We start from the raw sequence: 13,984 nt of genomic DNA on the forward strand, positions 1-13,984 counted from the left end.
TACCTATATTTTTAATATAAAATATATATATATATGGAAATTGCTCCACCGACAAGAGACTTACTCTTAAGTATATGATGATGATGATGATATTTTTAATAATTTTAAATACGTAATACATAATAATCATAAAATTAAATCGTTAAAAAAAACAAATGATTAGTGAAATCTTTTAATTTCAATACATACTTAATAGATACGTAACTAAATTAACAATAAAAATATGCCTTGCATTATAAAAAGCTACTTATTTACTATAATATAGGTATATAAATCAGGCAGAAAAAATCCTGGAGGCGATAAAACAACGGTACATAATAATAATAGGTAGGTAGGACTTATCATGTCGTCAAAACGACACTTGGCAGTGAGGTTTCAATGTTACATTCTTAGGTTGTTTCTTCAGGGTTTCTATATTCTAACCAATTAAACATAATAAATTAAATAATCAAATTAAATGAGGGCTATCGTTTTTTTGCTCACCAGTTGGCGCCTCTGTTGATGGTGGTCCAAAAGACTATAGAACAGCTGTCAGTCATTGAAGTGACGAACTATGGAAAAGACCACCATCTACATCTAGCGGCGAATTCATACGCGTTAGCCCTCATTCTAGATTACTAGACCATTTACAGTTAGACCAACCTCAACCTTTTTTTTTAAGAGGGCCTTAAAAACGGTTTTCCCTTGTAGCCCCGGTCACAGTTAAACATGTCTCTACAACTATTATCTACGTAATACGTTTTCGGTTATTTCGTTTAATATCGGTTTTAGATTTTGGTTTCGACTTGTAATTTTGATTTCAATTATTTATTCTAGATTCGGTACTTTCTGTTAAATGCCGACTTATTTTTCAAGCCTAACACGTAAAGCTATTATAACTATTGTCAATGTTGTTCCGAAGTAACAGTGAGAGCCCACAAGCCCTCTCCCTATAACGACGTCGACCTTGAGCAGGCCGCTGCCCATGTTGTAACCCATTTTGAAAATGAAATTGTATCGGTTTTTTAATCGAGTCGGTTTTTATTCTGGTTTTGGTTTTTAATTTATTTCCGGTTCTTAATTCTAGTTTTCGCTTTTGACTAGTTTCGGTTACTGATACTGGTGTCGGTTTTTACTCGGTTTCGGTAAATAATTCTAGTTTCGGTATTTAATTATATTTTCGGTTTAACTTTTCATTTCAAATGCCGACTTAATAAATAAACTACTGTCAATGTTGTTCCGGAGTGACACTGAGAGCCAACCGCCCTCTCCCTCTAACGACGTTGACCTTGAGCGGGCCGCTGTTGTTTTCCAAGATGGCTTACACGTCGGTCACCGTTTGGACGGCCGCGCCTTTTATGTCACTATGACTAGTTAGAGGATTTACAAGGACCACCAAGGTTTGAACCCCGTTTAGGTAGGCGGTGGTAGCTGGGTGATTCTGTAGTAGTAATATATGTTAAAATTCTAGATTATTCTAACGGCCTGAATAAACATGTAAAAGTCAAGTGGTATTTTTAGCTCAATTTAACAGTCAAACAACTGTCCTTGCCTTCAGCATCTAAGTATGCAACGATTTCGGTTTTTAATTCTGGTTTCGGTATTTAATTCCTGTTACGGTATCGGTATTTAATTCTAGCATTAAATTAACTCTTCGTTTAAAATTCCAACTTAGAAAAGTAACTATTGTCAATGTTGTTCGGGAGTGACAGAGAGAGCCAACCTCCCTCTCCCTCTAACGACGTCGACCTTGAGCAGGCCGCTGCTGTTTTCCAAGATGGCGTACACGTCGGTCGCCGTTTGCACGGGCTTGCCATTAATGTTGGTCACAATGTCGCCTGGTTGGAGGCCGCCACTGAAAATAAATTATTTATACTTAAATACATATAATTCCGCTATCCAAAGTTATCTAGAAGAGTTCACTCTTTAGAATAGAATAGAATAAGTTTATTTGCAGAAAAGGGCAAGGGGTAAGGGAAAGGGTAGGGTAGGGGGTAAGCAATAGTACCACCGATTGTGGAACCTTTATTTTTAACTTTACTTACTCTGTCCGTAGGCGCTTTCGTTACAAAGCGGAAAAGACGTGTTTATAGGCTACGAGCGTTGCGCGTAATGATTTGTACTGTTTTCTTTTATTAAGCTGTGCATTAAAGAGTATTCTAATTTTATGTTGTGATTATCTTCCGTCCACTCCGTATCAATCCACTCGGCAACCCCAAGAATTGGCTATATTTAACCTTCCAACAGGGGATACTAGGGCTAATAATTATTAGACATAATGTCGTTCACGAGTGAGTGATTTAAATGAACTATATATCTCACTCACTCTTCAACTCACTGATGATTTAACTCGCTCAGTAACTCATCTAGCTCAGTGTTCCTTGCTCGCTCTTTTCCACTCATGATTCGAATGAGCAGGCCGAGTGACGAGCGAGTGAGACGATGCGAATAGGTTTCGGAGCGGTTCGGAAAAAATCGGAGGGTGTCGGGAAAACATGGCGGGAACGTTTTTTATTTAATTTCGATAGCTTCTCTTATGAACCGAGAATAATAGTGACGCTCGGTGGAGAGGACTTTGGGTTTGTGTAGCTCAATCCAGTGATTAGTTACAGTTGTCAGCAAGTGCTCAGCTATTGCAAGATGCTAAAGTGACAGATTATGAACCTAATTATGTACCTACATAATAAGGGGCCCCATCCTCAACCAGCTTTTGCTCGGTCGTCAGAGACGCGATGGACAGGCACCGATGGAGGCAGATTAAAAGAACCAGGTGTGGAGCATCCACATCCACTGATGACCACGATCCTCAGTCATGAGGGAGCGACCACAGAGAGAGATGTACCTACATATATTATGTAGGACTTAAAAGAAATGATTTAAAACGTGTAGTTTGCGTGGGTAATAGGTACATACTTGTAAGCAGGTGATCCTATGATAACTTTCCACACCAGGATGCCATGGTCTATGTCTGTGGGCATCTGCAAAAAAAGTGTACAATATTAAACTATTTGAAATAAAATACCGACCTAGTGCTAATCGGACTCGCGCACGAAGGGTTCCGTACCATTACGCGTAAAACGGCAAAAAAAATCACGTTTGTTATATGGGAGCCCCACTTAAATATTTATTTTATTCTCTTTTTAGTATTTGTTGTTATTGCGGCAACAGAAATACATCATCTGTGAAAATTTCAACTGTCCAGCTATCACGGTTCATGAGATACAGCCTGGTGACAGACAGACAGACAGACAATCAGACAGACCGACAGACAGACAGACAGCGGAGTCTTAGTAATAGGGTCCCGTTTTTACCCTTTGGGTACGGAACCCTAAAAAGGTTTAGCAAAGGTGACAAAACATACCTCTGGATTCCTCATTCTGAGTTCCATGAGTATGTTGGGAGTCAACGACAGCATGGTGATGCCGAGGTACCGCCGGGACACTTGTGGGGACTTTGTTTTCCCTGTAAAATGAAAAACACGTTTCAGGCGGGGAATTGGAACAGCTAGATTGAAGTCGTTTACTGGGATTGGACGTTTGAGGAATTGGATGGTATTGTAGGTCTAATTCCCCGTAGTAAGTAAGAGGGAGAATAGACATTCGGAATATTTGTGTAAGAGATATGAAACGAACGCAAGTGAATGATGAGATGACGGCTGACAGAGAGCTCTGGAAGAAAAAGACATGTTGCGCCGACCCCAAGTGAATGGGACAAGGGCAAGCGAATGATGAGACATTCGGAAAATTGGACATACCGGGCCTGGACATTCAGGGAATGGGACATACTGGGACTTGACGTTCGAGGAATTGGACATTCGAGGCCAGAATCGTTTCACGTTTTCTTTCAAGGTGCATCTACACCGCAGTTAACTTTTGGTCTAACACGGTAACATTAGGTAACTTCTGTAGTTACTCCACAAAAGTTAACTGCGGCAGTTAGGCAGAGTTACTAATAGCAGTAGGGGTAAAGTCGAAAATTTTCGAAAATCGTGCCTCAGATTTGATTTGGAATACATTTTGCTATAAAGAAAGCCGTGTGCGTAATATGGTGGCTATTTTTATGATAGCTGATTTTGTCTTGTATAAAATAGTGGCAAAATAGGTAATAGGGCTAATAGGGCAAATAATACAATTGATTTTGATAGTTTACTATTGTAGGCTGAAGTGGGACTGGGCAGGTCACGTCTGCCGCATGCATCCGGATAGGTGGGCTAGTATAGCCACCAAGTGGATGCCGCAAAAGAAGCGCGGACGTGGCAGGCCCAGGCGGAGATGGCGGGACGACTTAGACACCTTCACTAATAACTGGCCGGAAACAGCTCAACAACGGGAGTCATGGAAATCTAAGGGAGAGGCCTTTGCCCAGCAGTGGGATACTACAGGTTATTAAAAAAAAAAAAAACTATTGTAAAATTAAATTAAATTAATCTTACACTTATTAGCAGAATGCACTATGTATGTATGCGGCATCGCGTTATAATACATTCGGTAGAGACACACTAGAAGAAAACGAACTAAAGGATATCGAACTTAAAGATGTCCTTCTGTTCTGCAGGAAAACAAGAAGATTTGAGGAGAATGGTGTGGGAATGCCGCCGGGACAGTAACCTGCAGCTCCAACTACAGGGAATTGGGCTGAATGAACGCGACATGTGATCGACAGCCCGCCTGCTTCCGGCCGGGCGTCCCTACACTACATCTACATCTACAAATTAAATTAATGCATGTCACGTTTGTGATTTCAAATTCGCATTGTTTAGTTCTATGGCACTAGATCTAGAGATAGTTTAATTAAATTGTACAAACAAGTCTTGTCTGAGCAACCATAATGATCTAATTTCAGTAGTGGAAACTGTGGCTTATGTATGTATAAATTAAAGTGTAATAATATATATGTGTAATTTTTCGCTGTTTGTTTCCCATTATCAATAAATAAATAAAAACTTACGTTTCTGCAGGAACTCCTTCACATAATCAATGGGTATAGCGAACGAGATGCCCGAAGTGACTTTCATACTGTTAATACCGATTGCTTCACCGTCCAGATTTACCAGAGGACCGCCGCTGTTGCCGAATGTGATGGGCGCGTCGGTTTGTATGTAGACCATGTCTTTGCCTGAAACGATTACATGTAATGAGGGAAAAGCCATCAAATTATGTAAAAAAAAACTTAACAAAATGGTACTTTGTGGGAATTTTTGGAAGCGTGGATATATTACCCGCGACTTTGTCAGTAACAGCAGCTAAAGTTTAGTGCCTGGATAAAGGGTAATAGCAATCATTCAATTTGAGCATTAAGCTTAATTGCTTGACACCAATTGGTGTCAGGCAATTCATCATGCAATTTTCACCCCTTTTTTCACTCTTTAGGGATGATTTCCGACATAAAAACTATCCACGGGACTAGAACTATCTATTTGAAACTTGGCAAATTGCGAAAATGTGTCTGTCTGTCTGTTACCTCTTCACGCTTAAACCGCTGAACCGATTTAGTTGTAATTTGGTATACAGATAGTTTGAGTCCCATGGAAGGACATGATACTTTTTATCCCAAAACTCACCCCACAAGGGGTGGGTGAAAATTTGTATGGAGAATCAATAACTGCTGAAACTTGGTATGGGCATAGTTTGAGTTGTGGGTTGTATAGAATAATTTTTATCCCCGTAATCACCCCTGAGTGTACCAATTTGGGGGGGAAAAAGGATGGATTTAAAAGCAGATTTGTTTAAAAATTAAGGTACCGAAATTACTAATTCCATGCAGATGAAGTCGCAGGCAAAAGCTAGTATTTGATAATGCTAACCTCGTAAGCCAAGCTCTGCACTCCCTCTCTGAGTAGAGCTGACAACACCAGCAGTCACTGTATTGCTGAGAGCCAAAGGACTCCCCATTGCAACTACCTGAAAACACACGAAGTATAAGCACAGAATAAGTAATAGTATTATCATACAAAGCGGTCACGCACCGCCCCGCCCCGACTCGAATTACCTCGACCCACGACAGCAGATTGACGGCCGTTTGCCGGCCGCTCAGTACTGTTTTTAAGCAACTTACACAATGACGCATGACGCGTGTACAGACGTGCCGTTCACACATAGAAACGCAAGTGATTTTTGATGTATAGCGTGTCCGCCCTGTGGTATAAGGCTTGATGTCTTTATTAATGGTATTAATCGATCAGGTTTGTTTTTGGGATCAAATGTCTATATGGGATCCATTGCATTAAAGCAATACAAAAGTCAAAAATGATAGTCATCCGACAGTCGTACTTCAGTCGCGAAAAGCTCCTAACAAAACGATAAGTGAACATGACGTCAAGATCAATGAGAGCCCATCATGAATGTATGGAAAATAATTAAAATTGCGTTTATGTCACTGCCAAATTGGTGGTAGCCACAAAGGTGAGAATGTTTAATACAATATTTAGTTAGTAATTGTGTCTGAACACTCAATTTATTTATGATTTCAGTGCATAATGTGATATCAGCCCTTTTATGAAGTAGATGTCATAAACTACTTTGTAACTGACTTTGTAGAAAGAGATTTTTTTACAAGAAAACCATATTTGGGTTAAACTTTTTGTAACACAATATTTTTATTCTGGTAAAATTTATAAAAATCTATAACCTAAATTGTATCTACATAGAGCACATAGTACAAACCCACTCGCCAGGCTTGAGGTCTGCGGAGGTCCCTAGCTTCATTATAGGCAGCCCACGCACTGGGATCCGGAGTGTCGCCAGGTCCGACTTCATGTCTATATCCTCTACTACACCTATGTGGACGGAGCCATCCTGAAAGAGGATAAATACTAATATTCATGTGATGTCAATAACTATTAGTATTTTTGATACAAGAAATGTAATAGGGACAATTTTACTGAGTATCAAATATATATCTGGTATGTGACATGACACTCATACAAGTAATTTAACTTGTAAGTTGTACCTACACTACAAGCAGCACCATTGAAAATAAGACATTCAAAATAAGAGTTTTGAATTCACGTTTAGTTTCACTAGACTTATATTGACCAAGATATGGACCGTGATTACCTTTTGTATTATTTTTGAGCTCCTAATATTACCCGTCAACAAGATCGTATCGTTCTTCAGTCACCCGTGAACAAGATGAATGTCTTCTTCTTCTTCCTCGGTCCCTCATTGCTGAGGATCACGGCCATTTGTGCTCCGTCTCCATAGTGTGCGGTAGTAAGCCTTATAACTAAGATGCATGTAACTGCGTCGAAATATTGGGAGCTCAAAAACAATACAAAAGGTAATCACGGTCCATATCCTGGTCAATATAAGTTTACATTTTAAATAATTTTATACTGGAAGCAACTGATATATTATGCAGTGATACTCCTATACTAAATTAGTATAGTAGCATCCATGTGTAGTGATTGCAGAATGTCTTGTAGTTGTGGTAAGCAATAAATAAGACCGGTAAAATACATCTCACCATAAGTACAGTTAAAGTATGGTATTTGTGAGATGTATTTTTGGTAGGTTCAATTAGTCAATTGAACCAACTAACAGCCCGTTTTCCTACAGTTTGAATAATGCATACAGTTGCTCAATGTTGAATGTTTCATACAAAAGGTTGCATCATCAAATCAATGTATAAAAACACTTACCGACAGCTTTACTCGCACGCTAGCATTCGGCTTATTCACGACCACATGAGCGTTCGTTAATATCAGTCCATCCTCCTTCACTATAAACCCAGAACCATTCGACAACGTTAAAGGCTCTCCAGAAAACAAGTCCATACGCCGACTGTCTTTTATCTCTATATAGACCACGGACGGCGCCGAAACAGCCACCACATCAGAAATAAAGTTAAACTTGTCTCTTCTCCCTTGCAAACCGTTATTTGAGACCGTGGCGGCCGAAATTCGCTCCTTTAAAGATACATAACCTACAACGCCCGCTGCTACCGCTAAAACACCACTGAAATACCTATTTCTACTATCATATTGCTTATTGTATTGTGAGAATTGCACTACGTGACATGAGCACCGATAGCTAGCGTTGGTTAGTGATTTTATTGTAAAATATTTGAAAAACAATCTCCGTGAAATCATTGTTGTGCAAGTGAGTTGTCAAAAATGTCAATCTTGACGTTTGGCGTTTGGTTACAACTGACGTTTCTAGTGCTTGCGTGAATAAGAGATGGTTATTTAAAATACGGTAACGGTTAAATCCAAAGAAACGTGTCGTTATTCTGTTGTCTACAGTGTGGAAAAAAAATTGGGCCCTGGAGGGAAAGTGCCTTAAAACCTTAAGTTAGCTCTACATTGTGTCGTTCTTAAGGGCTTATTACACTGCTAAAATAAGTGACTAACAAGAGGGACGCCGCTATACGTGAGACGCGATAAGAGATACATTCTATCGTTTCTCACGTATAGCGTCGTCCCTCTTGTTAAGTCACTAACTTAGGATAGTGTAATAAGCTCTTTAATACCACTTAAGGCACAGAATAAGTAACAGTATCTTAAGGTACCACATTGTCGCTTACCATAAGGCTGAAATTTTCTTGCATCTCTATACGAATAACCTGTCAGAGCGTCCTTGTTGTAAGCGATAATGTGTCACGTTTTTAGGTCATAATATTATAGCCAGTCAAAAGCTTAATTTAATTATTTATTATAAGTATCACGTTACGTCAATTATTATAGTTATACAAAATCCATAAATACATAATAGATATTGAGTTAAAAATTCAATTCAAAGTCGAATCCATATAATTAATTTTATTATTTATTACCTTTAAGGCCAAACATATAGGATAACAGATAATTATGATCCAGTGGGAGGTTGCGGCGACACAGACTGGTGTAGCATCTTCCTGATAGATTACAGTGCGAGCACACATTTAACTATTACTGATTCTGACACATTTTCTTTTTTGTAACTGAGGTGGCGCTGTTTGTAGAAGGTCTTTACATTTAAGAGGAAAGGGGACGCCCGCTTTTCCATACAAACGTAGTCCCCATTTTCCTCCCTGGATATTGACATTACTAAAAGTTTTCAAAAATAATATCCAGAGAGGAAAATAAGGACTACGTTTGTATGAAATGGCGATTCCGCACGGGTCCTCTTTCATCTTAATTTATTATGGCCTACTAACTAGGCTACTAGGCTTAAGTTTAGTCTTAACTCTTAAGTTATTATTGAATTGTTTTTTATTGTTATGCTGACATTTATTGAATAAATTTAATCTATAAATTATTTATTATGAAATAGATAAAACGTTTGTAGGCATCTTAGTGTCTTTCCAATTCGACAAGTTTTAATGTTTTTACTGTTTGCAATTTATTTTAGATATGAATGTAGGAATGACGGTAATAACATTATCAGATTGTTGTATGTTAAGGAATTAATTTAAATAGGTTTAAGGTTAAAGTGGTGAATAAATAAGAAATTGTATATAAAATAATTTAATCGTATTAAAATTTCTTATATTTACACTTTTTAATCACTTATTGTTACTAAAACGATTGTATTCTATGGATATGTTTTTTGGAACTAGGTATATACTAACTTATTATCTATTATTATTTATATTTATACATATTGTGACAGGTAGGTATTTCTTAGTTTACATATTTATCTAAATATCGAAACATTCCTGCAACTAAAACATTACTGATTTAGGGATTTATTTTGTATAGATATATTTATATTTTTTAACAGATCCTTCTTAATCAATTCAGATCATAAATTATCTTCTTCCTCCATCCCTTAGTCCCAGTTCTATCTGGATCATAATATATACACGACAATAACTTTCCTTAAGAGCGTAACCAAATTTAATCAAACAAACATGTGAATAACATAATAAATATTTTTTAACAAGCAGAAACGTCTGCGATCGATGCTATTAAGCTTAGAATAAATTTAAAAGTGGAAAAATTACTGCCTTGGGTGAGACTTGAACTCACGGCCTCTCAAGGCAGTAATTTTTCCAGTTTTAAATTTATTCTAAGCATAATAAATAATAATCGTAAAAAACAAAAAAAATATAGTTAAATTATTGTCAGGAAATGAAAAGGAACCGGGTATACGTCCGAAAATGTATTTATTTACAGATGTAGTGCATAATTGTTTTCCATCGTATTTTCTCGTTCGTATTTGTTATGCTAGCTCAGTCAATGTCAGTACTTTTTGTACCGAGACTGACTAAAATATCAGGACACGTTCGTATAAGTTTCCGTGAAAATATGATGGATAATAATTACACACTACGCATCTGTACCTCGATGTAACAACTATGGACAAGAATAATAAATTACAGTTGGTCAAACCAATTTGTCAGTCAGTAACAACCAGGAAAATTATACTGGTCCCTTTCTTTTGGATGCTAGTACTAGTGTAAGACGAAGATAGTATGATTCTCTCTGTCTATGTTTGAAATGAGACAGTCCTTTGACAAACTATAGATACCTTCTGGTTAAAAGAGCGTGTGATATTTAAAACATTACAACTATCACTACCCCATGAAAACTAACAATAAAATTCATTTTACTCATTGACACACTAAAACACATCAAAAGATTGTTTGGAATATATATAGCTGTGTGGACAAAACTGCTTAGATCCCGTTCTATAAAACTCGAGCTTTATTAGGATACATTACAATTTTTCATATTATCTAAACCTGCAAGAAGCTGCATAGTTGTCTAAGATGTGCATAATAAAATATTTTATTTTCACATCGTCGTTTTTATTCTCTTAGCAGTTAGTATTGTAGAAAGGCTTTTATGTATCTTGACACAAATATTACTCTTGCCTCTATTGCATAGTACGTCAACACTACACTTTTCACCTGACATTCACTATGGCAGATCTAAAACTAACTCCAATTCATCCAATCCTGACACCCGCAGTTCCCAATAGTCCCATTCACCTTCCCGTTCCCATTCATGTGGTGTTCGGGCGTGTACGTGTAGAGGATCTCACAGAAAGCCGCGTCGTCTCGGGGCAGCTCGTAGTCGAGCTGCTTTGCTGCTAGCCACGCGGCGCCCATAGCGCTTGAGACGCGGAGTCTGACGAGCTCTAGCTCGGGTTTTACCTGAAAAAATTAGGTTAGACGGTGAGCGAGATTTAAAGTTTAAATTTAAACACAAAATTGCAACTCAACACATAAAACTAAATACCTATGACGTAATAAATAATTTGCGGGGAATATCAAAATTTCAGATTTAGAAAAACATGTATTTTTGGAGCGTCCTGGTGGCCTGGCGATAAGGCGTGTAGATTCCAACTATCTAACTGATAGTTCTGTTGTGGGTTGTGGGTTTTAATCACAGCTCGTATTATTACCGCGCGTCGGTATTAATCGTATTATCCGTCACAATTTGTTATACATTGCAAAGAAACCTTACAAATTCCAATAAGGTCTTGATTTTGTAAGAAACTCTTCTAACTTTCTTATTTTATTATTATAATAAAACAAGAGAAAATTGTAATATCAGTCAGTGATAATAAAATAAATTGGGATATAAAAAACACATACCCTCCTAATATTAAGCTCTTTCAGCGCTCCAGGCTTCAACAATTCCCAGCTGTTCCACACAGAGCCAACGCATACGACTCTGACGTGCCTCGCATTAGTCTTTGGGACAAGTGCGGCCACGTGTGCTGCGAGTGCGCTGCCGGCTTCTGCGAATAGGTGCCGGGATAGAGCGTCGCCTCGGAGGGCGAGGTGGGAGAGTTTCTGAGTTAAACCTGAAAAATCAGAGTTATTTACGATTAAGCAGGAAATTGTGGCTATAAGAAGCGCGAAAGTATTCTCAATAAGAAAACAAGGGGAACTTCGTTTTCATGTCATCCGTCTCACCCTTCCTTAACGCCAATTTTTTAAATTGAAATGTTCAGAGCATCCTGCTATTACGGCGAAACAAGAGGTTCTTGTAAAACATCCGTACCGTTCTGAGAAAATTATCGAAGCCATAATTATGTATTTAATAACTACCTAACCTATTTAATATAATTCAATTGATATTTAATAAAATGGCGATACTACAAATCAAAAATGTATTAATTAATACAAAAATATTACGTTGCTAATCCGATAAAAGGTAACGTGCTAGTTAGTCAGTGCTAACTCGTTATACTTACTTGCGTATTATGTTCCCGCCCTCCCACCGCAAAAATAAAGACGCAAATAAATATAACAAACCAGCACCAAAAGAACAATACTAGATACGTTTCGCCTCTCTACGAGGCATCCTCAGGATATGCTGGAGGTTGACGGTCTGACGCCCGGCAGGTTATCTTTTACCGGATTAGCAAAGAAATATTTTTGTATTAATTAATATGGATTTCCGCAAGTCCGCCTGATTCTGTTCATTATTTAAAAAATGTATGTTCATAAACCAAAATATTTTTAAAACAAATTATCAAATGAAACATGAAAATCTACATAACGTCAGTTAAGCTCACCAGCGAACTTGGATTTATCAAAGTTCTTATAAGCATGAGGCAGTAGGTCCACTCTGTTCTCTGTCCCAAAGTGTTCCATGATGACCTCCCAGACGGCGTGTATTGGATGTGGTGAAGGACGCAATCCATCTTCCTCGTCAAAGATAGTCTTTACAGCACGATGAGCTATCCAGTAAGCTGAGAAATTAGAATAGTTGTTTAGAAAAGTTACAGTTTAGAAAACCGCTGGTGGCCTAGCAGTAAGAGCGTGCGACTTGCAATCCGGAGGTCGCGGGTTCAAGTTCAAACCCTAGCAAAGCCTAGCTCGTACCAATGAGTTTTTCGGAACTTCATCATCATTAATTTAAGAGCCTAGCTCTTGTCGGTGGAGCGATTTCCATGTATCTCTTTCCTGAGCCTTTCGTTTGACCGCCTGATACGACACGACGTTTATCTTTTCCTTAAGTTGGTCCATGTATGTTCTTCTTGGTCTCCCTCTCTTTCGCCTTCCTTCTACTTTCCCTTACATAATATTTTTTATGAATTCGTCGTGAACTTATGTACGAAATATAATTTGATTTACCAGTCGCTTTTCGGTGAAGGAGAACATCATGAGGAAACCGGACTAATCCCAACAAGGCCTAGTTTCCCCTCTGGATTGGAAGGTCAGATGGCAGTCGCTTTCGTAAAAACTAGTGCCTACGCCAATTCTTGGGATTAGTTGCCAAGCGGACCCCAGGCTCCCATGAGCCGTGGCAAAATGCCGGGACAACGCGAGGAAGATGATGTTTAGAAAAGTTACAAAAAGGTCAATGCGGGTAAGTTTCGCTACGGGACAAGTACTTGCTATATAGGGACAAGTATAGCGAGATGAATAAAAAGTCAATTACGCACGTTCTAGCGAATATGTCAGGTTAGTATCAAGCTCGTGCTAGGGCTACTTATGCATATAAGATTCATCGCTTAAATGCTATACCATTTGTACCTTTTTTGATGTGGAATAAAGTTTAAATAAATAAATTAATTAATTAACCTCCTCCTTCATCTCCTAAGAGAAAGCCCCAACCACCGCATCCATACTGCTGTTTTCCATTGTACAACAACGCGTTAGATCCCGTGCCTGCAATAGAAAAAATATAGTTTGTCAAAGGACTGTGTCATTTCAAACATAGACAGAGAGAATCATACTATCTTACTTCACTAGAACGTCTAGAACTAGCACCCAAAAAAAAAAGGATGAGTATAGGTTTTTTGGTCTTATTTACTGCCAATTTAGTTTGACCAACTACCTATACATATGTCACGCTCCGTGATTGTTGAACCATTTAGGGTCCTAGCTAAATTGGTTGTTAACCATACGCTATGGAATGTCCAATTTCGCTAGAACCCTAAATGGCGCAACAACCACGGAGCGTGACTATACTTTATAAAATTTGTCATCGTCAATGCATGTTAAAATTATCTATGTAACAATAAATATGCCAAACGGTCTTGCATAAACAGATCGATGGACGTTATTATGATGAGAAACACATTTTACCTAAAGGGTCAGTTGTTCGGAACTGTCAAATTTT

At 38.2% G+C, this 13,984-nt stretch overlaps 1 protein-coding gene across 1 annotated transcript in view; it reads right to left on the reverse strand.

Moving 5' to 3' along the window:
• Positions 1-232: 232 nt before the first annotated feature.
• Positions 233-13,984, reverse strand: part of LOC134750693 (uncharacterized) — a 28,779-nt gene continuing 15,027 nt past the window's right edge. The window contains exons 4-15 of the mRNA XM_063685929.1: positions 13,444-13,530; positions 12,432-12,608; positions 11,503-11,714; positions 10,868-11,058; positions 10,600-10,604; positions 7,619-7,917; positions 6,642-6,773; positions 5,783-5,879; positions 4,927-5,094; positions 3,341-3,441; positions 2,893-2,957; positions 233-1,834 (exon numbers count right to left, since the gene is read on the reverse strand). Of these exons, the coding sequence (XP_063541999.1) occupies positions 1,669-1,834; positions 2,893-2,957; positions 3,341-3,441; positions 4,927-5,094; positions 5,783-5,879; positions 6,642-6,773; positions 7,619-7,917; positions 10,600-10,604; positions 10,868-11,058; positions 11,503-11,714; positions 12,432-12,608; positions 13,444-13,530 (1,700 nt within the window). The 3' untranslated portion in view covers positions 233-1,668. The remainder of the gene's footprint in view (positions 1,835-2,892; positions 2,958-3,340; positions 3,442-4,926; positions 5,095-5,782; positions 5,880-6,641; positions 6,774-7,618; positions 7,918-10,599; positions 10,605-10,867; positions 11,059-11,502; positions 11,715-12,431; positions 12,609-13,443; positions 13,531-13,984) is intronic.

Source organism: Cydia strobilella, chromosome 20 (genome assembly GCF_947568885.1).
Source record: "Cydia strobilella chromosome 20, ilCydStro3.1, whole genome shotgun sequence".
NCBI lineage: Eukaryota > Metazoa > Arthropoda > Insecta > Lepidoptera > Tortricidae > Cydia > Cydia strobilella.